The following is a 16109-nucleotide window of genomic DNA, read 5'->3' on the forward strand; positions in this document are numbered from 1 at the left end:
GAACCATTTTTTGAAAGGTTGTTTAAAAAACATATTAGTGTCTAAGGAACCTTACGGTCTACAGAGAACCGTTTGTGCGATGGAAAGGTTATGTGGATATTAAAGGTTCTTCATGGAACCACACACCCTGCCAAAGAACCATTGAAGAACCTTTATTTTTAAGAGTGTAACTGAACTTTTCAATTTAAGCACATTATTTTTTGCATCACAGTAGTGAGAATGAGAGGCAAAAATGTGTTTAATTTTCATTACAAATTTATATCAATGCAGAAATCTTAAGGGGAACTAAAAATATGACTTATGTGTGTGTCCTGTGATTTATGTGTGATGTTCAGTAGGACTCAAACGTGTCCTAGAACACGAAATGTAATTTGACGGTCCACTTCCTCAAACGGGTCAGATGTGTTTTGTGTCTGATAATAGTGGAAGCGTCAGCGCGGGTCTTTGTCACATCGTCCATTATGCAAGCTGGAGGACATTAAACTAGGTCACGGGACACACACACACACACACACACACACACACCTCTTTAAAGGGTTAGTTCAGCCAAAAATGAAATGTCTGTCATTAACTCCTCTCCCTAATATCGCTCCACACCCGTAAGACCTCCGTTCATCTTCACACACAGTTTAAGATATTTTATATTTAGTCCGAGAGCGTATGCAAGTGTATGCACACTATACTGTCCATGTCCAGAAAGGGAATAAAAACATCATCACAGTAGTCCATATGAGACATCAGTGGGTTAATTAGAGTCTCTTGAAGCATCCAAAATACATTTGGGTCCAAAAATAACAAAAACTACGACTTTATTCAGCATTGGCTTCTCTTCCGGGTTTGTGTTCAATCCTCAAATAAAGATTCGAACGGTTATGAATCAGCGAATCGATTCATGATTCGATCGTGTGCCAAACTGCTGAAATCACGAGACATTGGCGAGCCGAATCATGAATCGATACGCATTGTGTTTTTTGATTTCACCAGAAATAATAGTACACAACAGCATTAAGTGATAGATTGACGCACACACACAAACACACATGTTTGTTTTTGTGACATATGGAGACATTCCATAGGCGTAATGGTTTTTATACTGTACAAACCGTATTTTCTATCCCCTTACACTGCCCCTAAACCTACCCATCACACACACACACACACACACACACACACACACACACACACACACACACACACACACACACACACACACACACACACACACACACACACACACACAGCCCATAAACCTACCCATCACACACACACGCACACACAGCCCCTAAACCTACCCATCACACACACACACACACACACACACACACAGCCCATTAACCCTACCCATCACACACACACGCACACACAGCCCCTAAACCTACCCATCACACACACACACACACACACACACACACACACACACACACACTCACAGCCCCTAAACCTACTCATCACAGGAAACATTTTGCAGTTTTTACTTTTAAAAAAAACACTCATCCTGTAGTCGCACTAACAATGAACTTTGATGTGAAGTAGAGGGCCGCGAAATATCAGCGGCCGACTTTGAGACCTGGTTTAAAGCCGATGAAACACAGGCCAGCGATCTCTCTCTCTCTCTCTCTCTCTCTCTCTCTCTTTCTCTCACTCTTTCTCTCTCTCTCTCTCTCTCTCTCTCTCTCTCTCCTCTCTCTCTCTCTCTCTCTCTCTCTCTCTCTCTCTCTCTCTCTCTCTCCTCACCTGTGCCGCTCCAGCTGGAGGCTCATGGTGTTGCTGTGGTGAAGGTAGAAATCTGTGGGCAGTTCCCAGAGGTGAGGCTTCGATTCGGACGGCTGGAACACCTGCAGGAACAGGTTTATAGCGTCCTGTCTGTCTGCATCTGAGACACACACACACACACACACACACACACACACACACACACACACACACACACACACACACACACACACACACACACACACACACACACATTACTCACATAAACGACTTTGGATTGGCTTGCTCAGTTGGGGACACTAACATTTCAACTGAAGTTTTCAACTAAATATCCAAAAAAAAATGAATTACTAAATGAAATAACTGCAAATTATAATAGTTTTCTAAAGTAAGCTCATCACTTGAAGGAACACATTGGGTCGGGTGTATGATAGGGGTCACATTGGGCGGGTGTATGATAGGGGTCACATTGGGTCGGGTGTATGATAGGGGTCACATTGGGTCGGGTGTATGATAGGGGTCACATTGGGTCGAGTGTATGATAGGGGTCACATTGGGTCGGGTGTATGATAGGGGTCACATTGGGTCGGGTGTATGATAGGGGTCACATTGAGTCGGGTGTATGATAGGGGTCACATTGGGTCGAGTGTATGATAGGGGTCACATTGGGTCGGGTGTATGATAGCGGTCACATTGGGTCGGGTGTATGATAGGGGTCACATTGGGTCGGGTGTATGATAGGGGTCACATTGGGTCGGGTGTATGATAGGGGTCACATTGGGCCAGGTGTATGATAGGGGTCACATTGGGTCGGGTGTATGATAGGGGCCACATTGGGTCGGGTGTATGATAGGGGTCACATTGGGTCGGGTGTATGATAGGGGTCACATTGGGTCGGTGTATGATAGGGGTCACATTGGGCCGGGTGTATGATAGGGGTCGGGTGTATGATAGGGGTCACATTGGGCCGGGTGTATGATAGGGGTCACATTGGGTCGGGTGTATGATAGGGGTCACACTGGGTCGAGTGTATGATAGGGGTCACATTGGGTCGGGTGTATGATAGGGGTCACACTGGGTGGAGTGTATGATAGGGGTCACACTGGGTCGAGTGTATGATAGGGGTCACATTGGGTCGGGTGTATGATAGGGGTCACACTGGGTCGAGTGTATGATAGGGGTCACATTGGGTCGGGTGTATGATAGGGATCACATTGGGTCAGGTGTATGATAGGGATCACTTTGGGTCGGGTGTATGATAGGGATCACATTGGGTCGGGTGTATGATAGGGGTCACATTGGGACGGGTGTATGATAGGGGTCACATTGGGTCGGGTGTATGATAGGGATCACATTGGGTCGGGTGTATGATAGGGGTCACATTGGGTCGGGTGTATGATAGGGGTCACATTGGGTCGGGTGTATGATAGGGATCACATTGGGTCGGGTGTATGATAAGGATCACATTGGGTCGGGTGTATGATAGGGGTCACATTGGGTCGGGTGTATGATAGGGATCACATTGAGTCAGGTGTATGATAGGGATCACATTGGGTCGGGTGTATGATAGGGGTCACATTGGGTCGGGTGTATGATAGGGGTCACATTGGGTCGGGTGTATGATAGGGGTCACATTGGGCCGGGTGTATGATAGGGGTCACATTGGGTCGGGTGTATGATAGGGGCCACATTGGGTCGGGTGTATGATAGGGGTCACATTGGGACGGGTGTATGATAGGGGTCACATTGGGTCGGGTGTATGATAGGGGTCACATTGGGACGGGTGTATGATAGGGGTCACATTGGGTCGGGTGTATGATAGGGGTCACATTGGGTCGGGTGTATGATAGGGGTCACATTGGGCCGGGTGTATGATAGGGGTCACATTGGGCAGGGTGTAAGATATGGGTCACATTGGGCAGGGTGTATGATAGGGGTCACATTGGGTCGGGTGTATGATAGGGGTCACATTGGGTCGGGTGTATGATAGGGGCCACATTGGGTCGGGTGTATGATAGTGGTCACATTGGGCCGGGTGTATGATAGGGATCACATTGGGTCAGGTGTATGATAGGGGTCACATTGGGTCGGGTGTATGATAGGGGTCACATTGCGTCGGGTGTATGATAGGGGTCACATTGGGTCGGGTGTATGATAGGGGCCACATTGGGTCGGGTGTATGATAGGGGCCACATTGGGTCGGGTGTATGATAGGGGCCACATTGGGTCGGGTGTATGGTGTATGATAGGGGCCACATTGGGTCGGGTGTATGATAGGGGCCACATTGGGTCGGGTGTATGGTGTATGATAGGGGTCACATTGGGTCGGGTGTATGATAGGGGTCACATTGGGTCGGGTGTATGATAGGGGTCACATTGGGAAGGGTGTATGATAGGGGTCACATTGGGTCAGGTGTATGATAGGGGTCACATTGGGCAGGGTGTAAGATATGGGTCACATTGGGCAGGGTGTATGATAGGGGTCACATTGGGTCGGGTGTATGATAGGGGTCACATTGGGCCGGGTGTATGATAGGGGTCACATTGGGCAGGGTGTAAGATATGGGTCACATTGGGCAGGGTGTATGATAGGGGTCACATTGGGTCGGGTGTATGATAGGGGTCACATTGGGTCGGGTGTATGATAGGGGCCACATTGGGTCGGGTGTATGATAGTGGTCACATTGGGCCGGGTGTATGATAGGGGTCACATTGGGTCAGGTGTATGATAGGGGTCACATTGGGTCGGGTGTATGATAGGGGTCACATTGGGTCGGGTGTATGATAGGGGTCACATTGGGTCGGGTGTATGATAGGGGCCACATTGGGTCGGGTGTATGATAGGGGCCACATTGGGTCGGGTGTATGATAGGGGCCACATTGGGTCGGGTGTATGGTGTATGATAGGGGTCACATTGGGTCGGGTGTATGATAGGGGTCACATTGGGTCGGGTGTATGATAGGGGTCACATTGGGTCGGGTGTATGATAGGGGTCACATTGGGCCGGGTGTATGATAGGGGTCGGGTGTATGATAGGGGTCACATTGGGCCGGGTGTATGATAGGGGTCACATTGGGTCGGGTGTATGATAGGGGTCACATTGGGTCGGGTGTATGATAGGGGTCACACTGGGTCGAGTGTATGATAGGGGTCACACTGGGTCGGGTGTATGATAGGGATCACATTGGGTCAGGTGTATGATAGGGATCACTTTGGGTCGGGTGTATGATAGGGATCACATTGGGTCGGGTGTATGATAGGGGTCACATTGGGACGGGTGTATGATAGGGGTCACATTGGGTCGGGTGTATGATAGGGATCACATTGGGTCGGGTGTATGATAGGGGTCACATTGGGTCGGGTGTATGATAGGGATCACATTGGGTCGGGTGTATGATAAGGATCACATTGGGTCGGGTGTATGATAGGGGTCACATTGGGTCGGGTGTATGATAGGGATCACATTGAGTCAGGTGTATGATAGGGATCACATTGGGTCGGGTGTATGATAGGGGTCACATTGGGTCGGGTGTATGATAGGGGTCACATTGGGTCGGGTGTATGATAGGGGTCACATTGGGTCGGGTGTATGATAGGGGTCACATTGGGCCGGGTGTATGATAGGGGTCACATTGGGCCGGGTGTATGATAGGGGCCACATTGGGTCGGGTGTATGATAGGGGTCACATTGGGACGGGTGTATGATAGGGGTCACATTGGGTCGGGTGTATGATAGGGGTCACATTGGGCCGGGTGTATGATAGGGGTCACATTGGGCCGGGTGTATGATAGGGGTCACATTGGGTCGGGTGTATGATAGGGGCCACATTGGGTCGGGTGTATGATAGGGGTCACATTGGGACGGGTGTATGATAGGGGTCACATTGGGTCGGGTGTATGATAGGGGTCACATTGGGTCGGGTGTATGATAGGGGTCACATTGGGTCGGGTGTATGATAGGGGTCACATTGGGTCGGGTGTATGATAGGGGCCACATTGGGTCGGGTGTATGATAGGGGCCACATTGGGTCGGGTGTATGATAGGGGCCACATTGGGTCGGGTGTATGGTGTATGATAGGGGTCACATTGGGTCGGGTGTATGATAGGGGTCACATTGGGTCGGGTGTATGATAGGGGTCACATTGGGAAGGGTGTATGATAGGGGTCACATTGGGTCGGGTGTATGATAGGGGTCACATTGGGTCGGGTGTATGATAGGGGTCACATTGGGCCGGGTGTATGATAGGGGTCACATTGGGCAGGGTGTAAGATATGGGTCACATTGGGCAGGGTGTATGATAGGGGTCACATTGGGTCGGGTGTATGATAGGGGTCACATTGGGTCGGGTGTATGATAGGGGCCACATTGGGTCGGGTGTATGATAGTGGTCACATTGGGCCGGGTGTATGATAGGGGTCACATTGGGTCAGGTGTATGATAGGGGTCACATTGGGTCGGGTGTATGATAGGGGTCACATTGGGTCGGGTGTATGATAGGGGTCACATTGGGTCGGGTGTATGATAGGGGCCACATTGGGTCGGGTGTATGATAGGGGCCACATTGGGTCGGGTGTATGGTGTATGATAGGGGTCACATTGGGTCGGGTGTATGATAGGGGTCACATTGGGTCGGGTGTATGATAGGGGTCACATTGGGAAGGGTGTATGATAGGGGTCACATTGGGTCGGGTGTATGATAGGGGTCACATTGGGTCGGGTGTATGATAGGGGTCACATTGGGTCGGGTGTATGATAGGGGTCACATTGGGTCGGGTGTATGATAGGGGTCACATTGGGCCGGGTGCATGATAGGGGTCACATTGGGTCGGGTGTATGATAGGGGTCACATTGGGCCGGGTGTAAGATAGGGGTCACATTGGGTCGGGTGTATGATAGGGGTCACATTGGGTCGGGTGTATGATAGGGATCACATTGGGCCGGGTGTATGATAGGGGTCACATTAGGCTGGGTGTATGATAGGGGCACACACACATCTTAAATGTGAAAAAAAAAGATTCCTCTCTGGAGAAGCGTTCAGTCTCTCCTCATGTAAATAGTGAGTCCACTCATGGTGCGAGCACAATTGGCTTTTAAAGGAAAAGGGAGATGAGCCTCTGATTGGTTTATTACTTTTTACACCCAAAACACACCCAAAACACAGCCGTGACTCATTAAGAGACGAGAGACGGACCATGAGCCTGGCATGCCGACTGTTTTTATCCATCGTTAAATTAGCAAAAGTGGATTTGGACACACCCTAAGCACTTCAGACCATGAGCTCAGATCGGTAAAATTGAGCGCTTGCCGTTTAATCATCATAAAAATGTCAAAAGAGTTCACCTTTGTGTCGAAAAACAACATGTGCTTAAGATTCACCTGTTGAACACAGCCCTCGCAATATAAAAATAACATCAGTTTGCGTAGTGTCGGGTAGAGACTGTGCCTTGAAGAACAGCATGTGTGCGGCGATGATTCATTTCAGGAGAATTCATAAGCAGTTAAAACTGAAGCCCTTCAATGAGAGGATGCTATAAATACAGCAGAGAGAAAAATAAAAGAGGGAAAAGCAGCGAGACAGAGTCTGAAGAGCGTCTAAAACAGGTAGAAGAGTGACCATCATAATCAGCTGAGCAAAATACAATCAATACATTGAGTCAAACCCAAAGCCCTTTCCTTTATGAACTCTTACACTGTAAAAAATATGCTTTTCTTATATATATATATATATATATATATATATATATATATATATATATATATATATATATATATATATATATATATATATATATATATATATATATATATATATATAATGTGTATGCTATAAATGGGACAGGTCTTAAAGTGACAGCAACCTAATAAACCTGCAGCTGTCCATCATTATTATTAATCAAAGAACAAAAGACAAAGAAAATCGCTCAACTGTTCTTGGCTGAATAACTTTTGTACACTGTAAAAAATTATTTAGAAAAAAAGCATACTGCATACTGAGTTTTTTATACTGTGAAAGACTTGGATTCCCATGCTAAACATGGACAAAGTAAAACAAATAAAAAATGTACAAAAATTAAGAAAAGTTGGACTTTTGATGGAGTATTTCTCCGCCCACACGAGACGCCTCGTCATTCTTTATCTCCGCCCACACGACGCGCCTCGTCATTCTTTAGCTTCGCCCACACGACGCGCCTCGTCATTCTTTAGCTCCACCCACCACACACGCCTCGTTATTCTTTAGCTCCGCCAACACGACACGCCTCGTCATTCTTTAGCTCCACCCACCACACACGCCTCGTCATTCTTTAGCTCAGCCCACACGACACGTCTTGTCATTCTTTAGCTCCGCCCACACGACACGCCTTGTTATTCTTTAGCTCCGCCCACACGACACGCCTCGTCATTCTTTAACTCCGCCCACACGAGATGCCTCGTCATTCTTTAGCTCCGCCCACACGACGCGCCTCGTCATTCTTTAGCTCCGCCCACACGACACGCCTCATCATTCTTTAGCTCCGCCCACACGACACGCCTCGTCATTCTTTAGCTCCGCCCACACGAGACGCCTCGTCATTCTTTAGCTCCGCCCACACGACGTGCCTCATCATTCTTTAGCTCCGCCCACACAACATGCCTCGTCATTCTTTAGCTCGCCCACACGAGATGCTTTAGGTCCACCCACACGACACGCCTTGTCATTCTTTAGCTCCGCCCACACTATACGCCTCGTCATTCTTTAGCTCCGCCCACACAATGCGCCTCGTCATTCTTTAGCTCGCCCACACGAGATGCTTTAGGTCCACCCACACGAGATGCCTCGTCATTCTTTAGGTCTCGTCATTCTTTAGCTCCGCCCACACGACATACCTCGTCATTCTTTAGCTCCGCCCACACGACACGCCTCGTCATTCTTTAGCTCCGCCCACACGACGAGCCTCATCATTCTTTAGCTCTGCCCACACGACGCGCCTCATCATTCTTTAGCTCTGCCCACACGACACGCCTCGTCATTCTTTAGCTCCGCCCACACGACGCGCCTCATCATTCTTTAGCTCTGCCCACACGACACGCCTCGTCATTCTTTAACTCCGCCCACACGACGCGCCTCATCATTCTTTAGCTCCGCCCACACGACACGCCTCGTCATTCTTTAGCTCCGCCCACACGACACACCTCGTCATTCTTTAGCTCCGCCCACACGACACGCCTCGTCATTCTTTAACTCCGCCCACACGACGCGCCTCATCATTCTTTAGCTCCGCCCACACGACACGCCTCGTCATTCTTTAGCTCCGCCCACACGAGACACCTCGTCATTCTTTATCTCCGCCCACACGACACGCCTCATCATTCTTTAGCTCCGCCCACACGACACGCCTCGTCATTCTTTAGCTCCGCCCACACGAAATGCTTTAGGTCCGCCCACACAACACGCCTCGTCATTCTTTATCTCCGCCAACACGACAGACCTTGTCATTCTTTAGCTCCGCCCACACGACACGCCTTGCCATTCTTTAGCTCCGCCCACACGATACGCCTTGTCATTCTTTAGCTCCGCCCACACAACGTGCCTCGTCATTCTTTAGCTCGCCCACACGAGATGCTTTAGGTCCACCCACACGACACGCCTTGTCATTCTTTAGCTCCGCCCACACGATACGCCTCGTCATTCTTTAGCTCGCCCACACGAGATGCTTTAGGTCCGCCCACACGAGATGCCTCGTCATTCTTTAGGTCTCGTCATTCTTTAGCTCCGCCCACACGACATGCCTCGTCATTCTTTAGCTCCGCCCACACGACACGCCTCGTCATTCTTTAGCTCCGCCCACACGACATGCCTCGTCATTCTTTAGCTCCGCCCACACGACACGCCTCGTCATTCTTTAGCTCCGCCCACACGACGAGCCTCATCATTCTTTAGCTCCGCCCACACGACGCGCCTCATCATTCTTTAGCTCCACCCACACGACACGCCTCGTCATTCTTTAACTCCGCCCACACGACGCGCCTCATCATTCTTTAGCTCCGCCCACATGACACGCCTCGTCATTCTTTAGCTCCGCCCACACGACGCGCCTCATCATTCTTTAGCTCCGGCCACACGACACGCCTCGTCATTCTTTAGCTCCGCCCACACGACGCGCCTCATCATTCTTTAGCTCCGCCCACACGACACGCCTCGTCATTCTTTAGCTCTGCCCACACGACACACCTCGTCATTCTTTATCTCCGGCCACACGACACGCCTCATTATTCTTTAGCTCCGCCCACACAACGCGCCTCATCATTCTTTAGCTCCGCCCACACGACACGCCTCGTCATTCTTTAGCTCCGCCCACACGACACGCCTCGTCATTCTATAGCTCCGCCCACACGACACACCTCGTCATTCTATAGCTCCGCCCACACGACACACCTCGTCATTCTTTAGCTGGCATGTTTATTTGATCTGACAGAGAATGTCTTCAGGATGAGTTAAAAATGAACAAATGACCTAAAACCAAAATCACAAATAAAAAAAAGAGCACATCAGAGAGGAGTCTGGGACTGAAATGGCATATGAGCAAGTAAATAAAGAGTGTGAGCTCATTTTTGGGTGAATTATTCGGTGAATAACTTGACTGAGAGGATAAATTAGATGTCGCGATGTCCTTTATTCATCAGACAAGCGAAAGGGAGCGGCTAAACATCTCAAAAACATCCATTCTGTCAGTAAATGACAAGCAGAGAGCAGGTGAAGGTGTCCGGGTTATAATGACAGGAAACGGGAGAAATGATTTACTCTTCCATTCCCGGCTCCTCCGTTCGTTATTAGCATGTCTCTCTCAAACCTGATGGGTGAAGCGTTTTGATCAGTCTGCTCTGAAACTGTATGATTTCAGGTCAGTTTGTTGCTGTAGTGCGACTGCCAATGAGATCAACACATCTCTGAGAGGAAGCGATAATCATCTGCACTATTCATAAAGAAACGCTCACTTTAAAATCTCACAGGAGAAATAATGACGGAGCAAAAACTGCTTCATTAATGTATTCAGTGATTATTTAAACTCATGAGGAATGGAACAGATTAATATAATTTTAAAATATTAAACAAGAAAATATATTTATAATTGATCAATAATCATTTTTAGACCAGTGTGCCTAAGACAGGGACTAAAGCTGTTCTACACACACGCACACACACACACAAACACTCCGACTCACTCACACACGCACACAAACACACACACACACACACACTCCGACTCACTCACACACACACACACACACACACACACACACACACACACACACACACACACACACACACACACACACACACACACACACTCACTCACAGAACATTCATTCACGCACACACACACACACACACACACACACACACACACACACACACCACAGCACAGACACTCAGTCACACAAACACACACACACACACACACACACACACACACTCCGACTCACTCACACACGCACACAAACACACCAACACGCACACACACACAAACACTCCGACCCACTCACACACGCACACAAACACACACACACACACACACACACTCCGACTCACTCTCACACACACACACACACACACACACACACACACACACACACACACACACACTCACAGAACATTCATTCACGCACACACACACACACACACACACACACACACACACACACACACCACAGCACAGACACTCAGTCACACAAACACACACACACACACACACACACACACTCCGACTCACTGACACACACACACACACACACTCACACACACACACACACACACTCCGACTCACTCACACACGCTCATTAACACACACACGAGCACACACACACACAAACACTCCGACTCACTGATACACACACACACACTCACACACACAAACACTCCAACTCACTCACACACGCACACAAACACACACACACACACACACACCAACACTCCGACTCACTCACACACACACACACACACACACACGCACACGCACACGCACACACACACACAACATTCATTTACACACAACATTCATTCACACACACACACACACCACAGCACAGACACTCAGTCACACGCACACAAACACACACACACACACGCACACACACATAAACACTCAGACTCACTCACACACGCACATACACTCACTCACACACAACACACAGACAAATACCACACACACATATTTTTCTCCGTCACGCCCTGATGGAGTTTTGGTTCCTTGCCACTGTCGCCTTTGGCTTGGCTTGCTCAGTTGGCGACACTAAAAATATGATTAAAGTTATTCAACTTATTATACAAATAAAATGTATGAATTAGGTCTTATTTAATTCTATAAACTTAAATACTGATCTGACAACATTGTTGCTCTATGATAAATTAAAATAAGCTGATAACATCACTGTTTACTCCAGAACGACTGTACAGCCAAATCTAATTTTGTCGCAGTATTATCCTGTTTGACACTGAAGCTGCTCTGACACAATCGTGATTGTAAAAGCGCTATATAAATAAAGTTGATTGATTGATTGATTGACACACACACACACACACACACACACACACACACACACACACTGCACAGCACAGACACTCAGTCACACACACACACACAAACACACACACACTCACATAGCACAGCACAGACACTCACACACACACACACACACACACACACACACACACACACACATTCCTTACACACGGGTGTAATATAATTACAGCACTTGTCGCCTTTGCCAATCAGCCAAACGGCAGTCAAGCCCTTTCAGGATTACATTACATTTCACTCATATCCTAAAATCATAACGCTAACATTATTATGAGAACATGAAGCAATGAACTCGTTTAGACTACAGCGTGCGCAAGAGCAGCTCCCGAGAGGAGGTGATGACGCTTGAACGCTCGAATGCAGTGTTACGGGAAACACACACTAATGTGACCGACCGAAGCCCCAACAACGCTTACCAATGGGATAACAGGGCCTGTGCAGAGGCAACACACTGCAAAACACGCTCTTCTCACTCAGTAGTTTTGTCTTGTTTTGGGGAAAAATAACTCAAAATGAAGAGAGTTTTTGCTTAAAATAAGATAAATAATCTGCCAATGGGGTGAGAAAAATAATCTTGTTTTCTGTTTGAATTAAGATTATTTTTCTCACCCCATTGGCAGATTATTTATCTTATTTTAAGCAAAAACTCTCTTCATTTTGAGTTATTTTCCCCAAAACAAGACAATTACTTTTGCTTGTCTAGTAAATACTTCTTGTTTTAAGAATTTTTAGATGTTTGGAAGAGAAACAAGACAAAAATACTGAGTAAGAAAAGCATTTTTTGCAGTGTATTCCTTGGAAATCACATATAAAAGAGCCAATCATGTCAGGAAATGAACATTACAGCAAAAAGCGGTGATGAAACCAGACGAAATAAAGATTCGGAGTTCGGAGGCTCCGCTGATTTTCCACAAGTCCCCTGATAATGTCAATCAACCGCAAAGTGATTTCAGTCAATCAGTTAAAACTCGCCGATGTGGTAAAAACACAGTGAGTTAGTGCATGCGGCGCAGAAGCACGTTTTCCCACGTTTGTGATGGATTCGGCTCTGCATGTGCGAGCGGCCCTTTCCACAGAGAATAAATGTAATAATTATAATTCACACAAGCGGCCCATCAGCACAAAGGCAGATATGAATAATTCATGAAAGAGAGAATGTAGGTGGAGGACATAATGGCTTAAATGTCTCTCTCTCCCTCTCTCTCTCTCTCTAGACCATCATTAACTTATGAAACGTGACACATTAACATCATATTATGTAATACGCACATTTCTATGGACGGGTATGCAGAAAAATGATGAATAATCATTGAAAATCTAGTTATGAATGTAAAAGGATTTTTTTGCATTACTGTAATGAGAATCTGGGGTTTAAATCTGCCGAATTATCATGAAAATAACGGCAGAAACGCAAAACAAAGTATGCAATTAAATAAAATTAATATAATTAATTTTAATATAATTTAATATAATAATATAATTAATATAATAAAATGCAATACAATACAATTAATATAATATAATATAATTAATATAATATATATACAAACAACTAGTCTGCATTTATATTATCAAAAATGTAGTTCTTTGATTGTTTACAGTAAAAATTATGAAATATTCCTCCAGTGTAAATCAGAATATATATAGTAAATTATATCAAAAAAATATAATATAATATAATATAATATAATATAATATAATATATTTAATACAGTATAATATAATTAATAGAACAAGCAATATAATATAACATAATATAATACAATGTAATATAATATAATATATTATTAATATAATTAATATAATACAATATATTTAATAAAATATAATGTAATAATTAATATAATATAATACAATATAATATATTTAATACATTTTAATATAACATAATTTATAATATAACATAATTTATAATATAACATAATATAATATAATATAATATAATATAATATAATATAATATAATATAATATAATATAATATAATATATATACAAACAACTAGTCTGCATTTATATTATCAAAAATTTAGTTCTTTGATTGTTTACAGTAAAAATTATGAAATATTCCTCCAGTGTAAATCAGAATATATATAGTAAATTATATCAAAAAATATAATATAATATAATATAATATATTTAATACAGTAAAATATAATAATTAATAGAACAAGTAATATAATATAACATAATATAATACAATGTAATATAATATAATATAATATAATATAATATAATATAATACTATTAATATAATTAATATAATACAATATATTTAATAAATATAATGAAATAATTAATATAATATAATACAATATAATATATTTAATACATTTTAATATAATATAACATAATTTATAATATAATATAATATAATATAATATAATATAATATAATATAATATAATATAATACAATATAATATAATATATATACAAACAACTAGTCTGCATTTATATTATCAAAAATGTAGTTCTTTGATTGTTTACAGTAAAACTTATGAAATATTCCTCCAGTGTAAATCAGAATATATATATAGTAAATTTTATAAAAACTGAATATATATAAAAAAGCATAATTTATTCCTGTGGTCCAGAGCCAGGCTCACACAGGCCCGGCAGTGGAAACGTCCATTAATGAGCCTTGGCCGCCCAACACTCAGTCGCCGGTTTGTGGTTTGTCCCTCTTTGGACACGGTTGGTAACACACAAGCCTTGTGTGTTAGCAGAGATACTAGACCCAGTCGCCTTGCCATAACAATCTGGTGCTTGACAAAGTCACTCAGATCTTTAAATAGATAAAAGTACATGAAAGTACGGCGTTGTTTACCTGAGAATGCGTTGCTGTAGTATCGCGAGAGCGTCTGCATGATGTCTTTGGAGTGTTGTGTCCAGGGCGCGATCTTACGGTACGTCTTCACTCGGTGAACCAGCTGAGATCCTCCGTACTGTAGAGACAGTGTGTCGCCGTGGTCCTCATACAGCTCCTCAAATAATCTGCACACACACCAAAAAAAGCATCAATACACTGCAGAAAATGCTCTTCTTACTTAGTATTTTTGTCTTGTTTCTAGTCAAAATATATAAAAATGAAACATTTACTAGACAAGTAAAATTATTGTCTTATTTTGGGAAAAAATAATTTAAAATGAAGAGAGTTTTTGCTTAAAATAAGATAAATAATTTTTCTCACTTATGGTAAATGGTAAATGGTAAATGGACTGCATTTATATAGCGCCTTTATCCAAAGCGCTTTACATTTTTGCCTCACATTCACCCATTCATACACCGACGGCGATGTCAGCCATGCAAGGCGCCATCCAGCTCATCGGGAGCATGCTGGGGTTAGGTGTCTTGCTCATGGACACTTCGACACTTGGTCAGGTGGAACCGGGGATCGAACCACCAACCTTTCGGTTTGTAGACAATCTACATGAACCACTGAGCCACTGCCGCCCCACTAATGACGCCCCACTTATCTTATTTTAAGCAAAAACTCTCTTCATTTTGAGTTATTTTCCCCAAAACAAGACAATTACTTTTGCTTGTCTAGTAAATACTTCTTGTTTTAAGAATTTTTAGATGTTTGGACTAGAAACAAGACAGAAATACTGAGGAAGAAGAGCATTTTTTTGCAGTGTATGATGTTAATGCCTGGCCGACTCGTGTAACTGGTTTTCACAGGTACCTGACGCAGTCTGTATCAAACTGAAGTTTGGGTTTGTCGATCATCCCGAGCGCGTAAAGCTGGTACGCCAGAGCACATTTACCCACCATGAACTGGGCCGTGTTGGTTCGATCCAGACAGTCTACACAGTTCGTCCTCAAAACTCCCGTCTGTC

At 44.6% G+C, this 16109-nt stretch overlaps 1 protein-coding gene across 2 annotated transcripts in view; it reads right to left on the bottom strand.

Annotated features, from left to right (window-relative positions):
* The window catches only part of fig4a (FIG4 phosphoinositide 5-phosphatase a), a 130912-nt gene that overhangs the window by 31414 nt on the left and 83389 nt on the right, over positions 1-16109 (bottom strand). For both annotated transcript variants that reach the window (XM_067418332.1, XM_067418331.1), the window contains exons 15-17: positions 15956-16104; positions 15098-15264; positions 1735-1873 (exon numbers count right to left, since the gene is read on the bottom strand). In XM_067418332.1, coding sequence (XP_067274433.1) covers positions 1735-1873; positions 15098-15264; positions 15956-16104 — 455 coding nt within the window. The remainder of the gene's footprint in view (positions 1-1734; positions 1874-15097; positions 15265-15955; positions 16105-16109) is intronic.

Source organism: Pseudorasbora parva, chromosome 15 (assembly GCF_024679245.1).
Source record: "Pseudorasbora parva isolate DD20220531a chromosome 15, ASM2467924v1, whole genome shotgun sequence".
NCBI classification, from domain to species: Eukaryota; Metazoa; Chordata; class Actinopteri; order Cypriniformes; family Gobionidae; genus Pseudorasbora; species Pseudorasbora parva.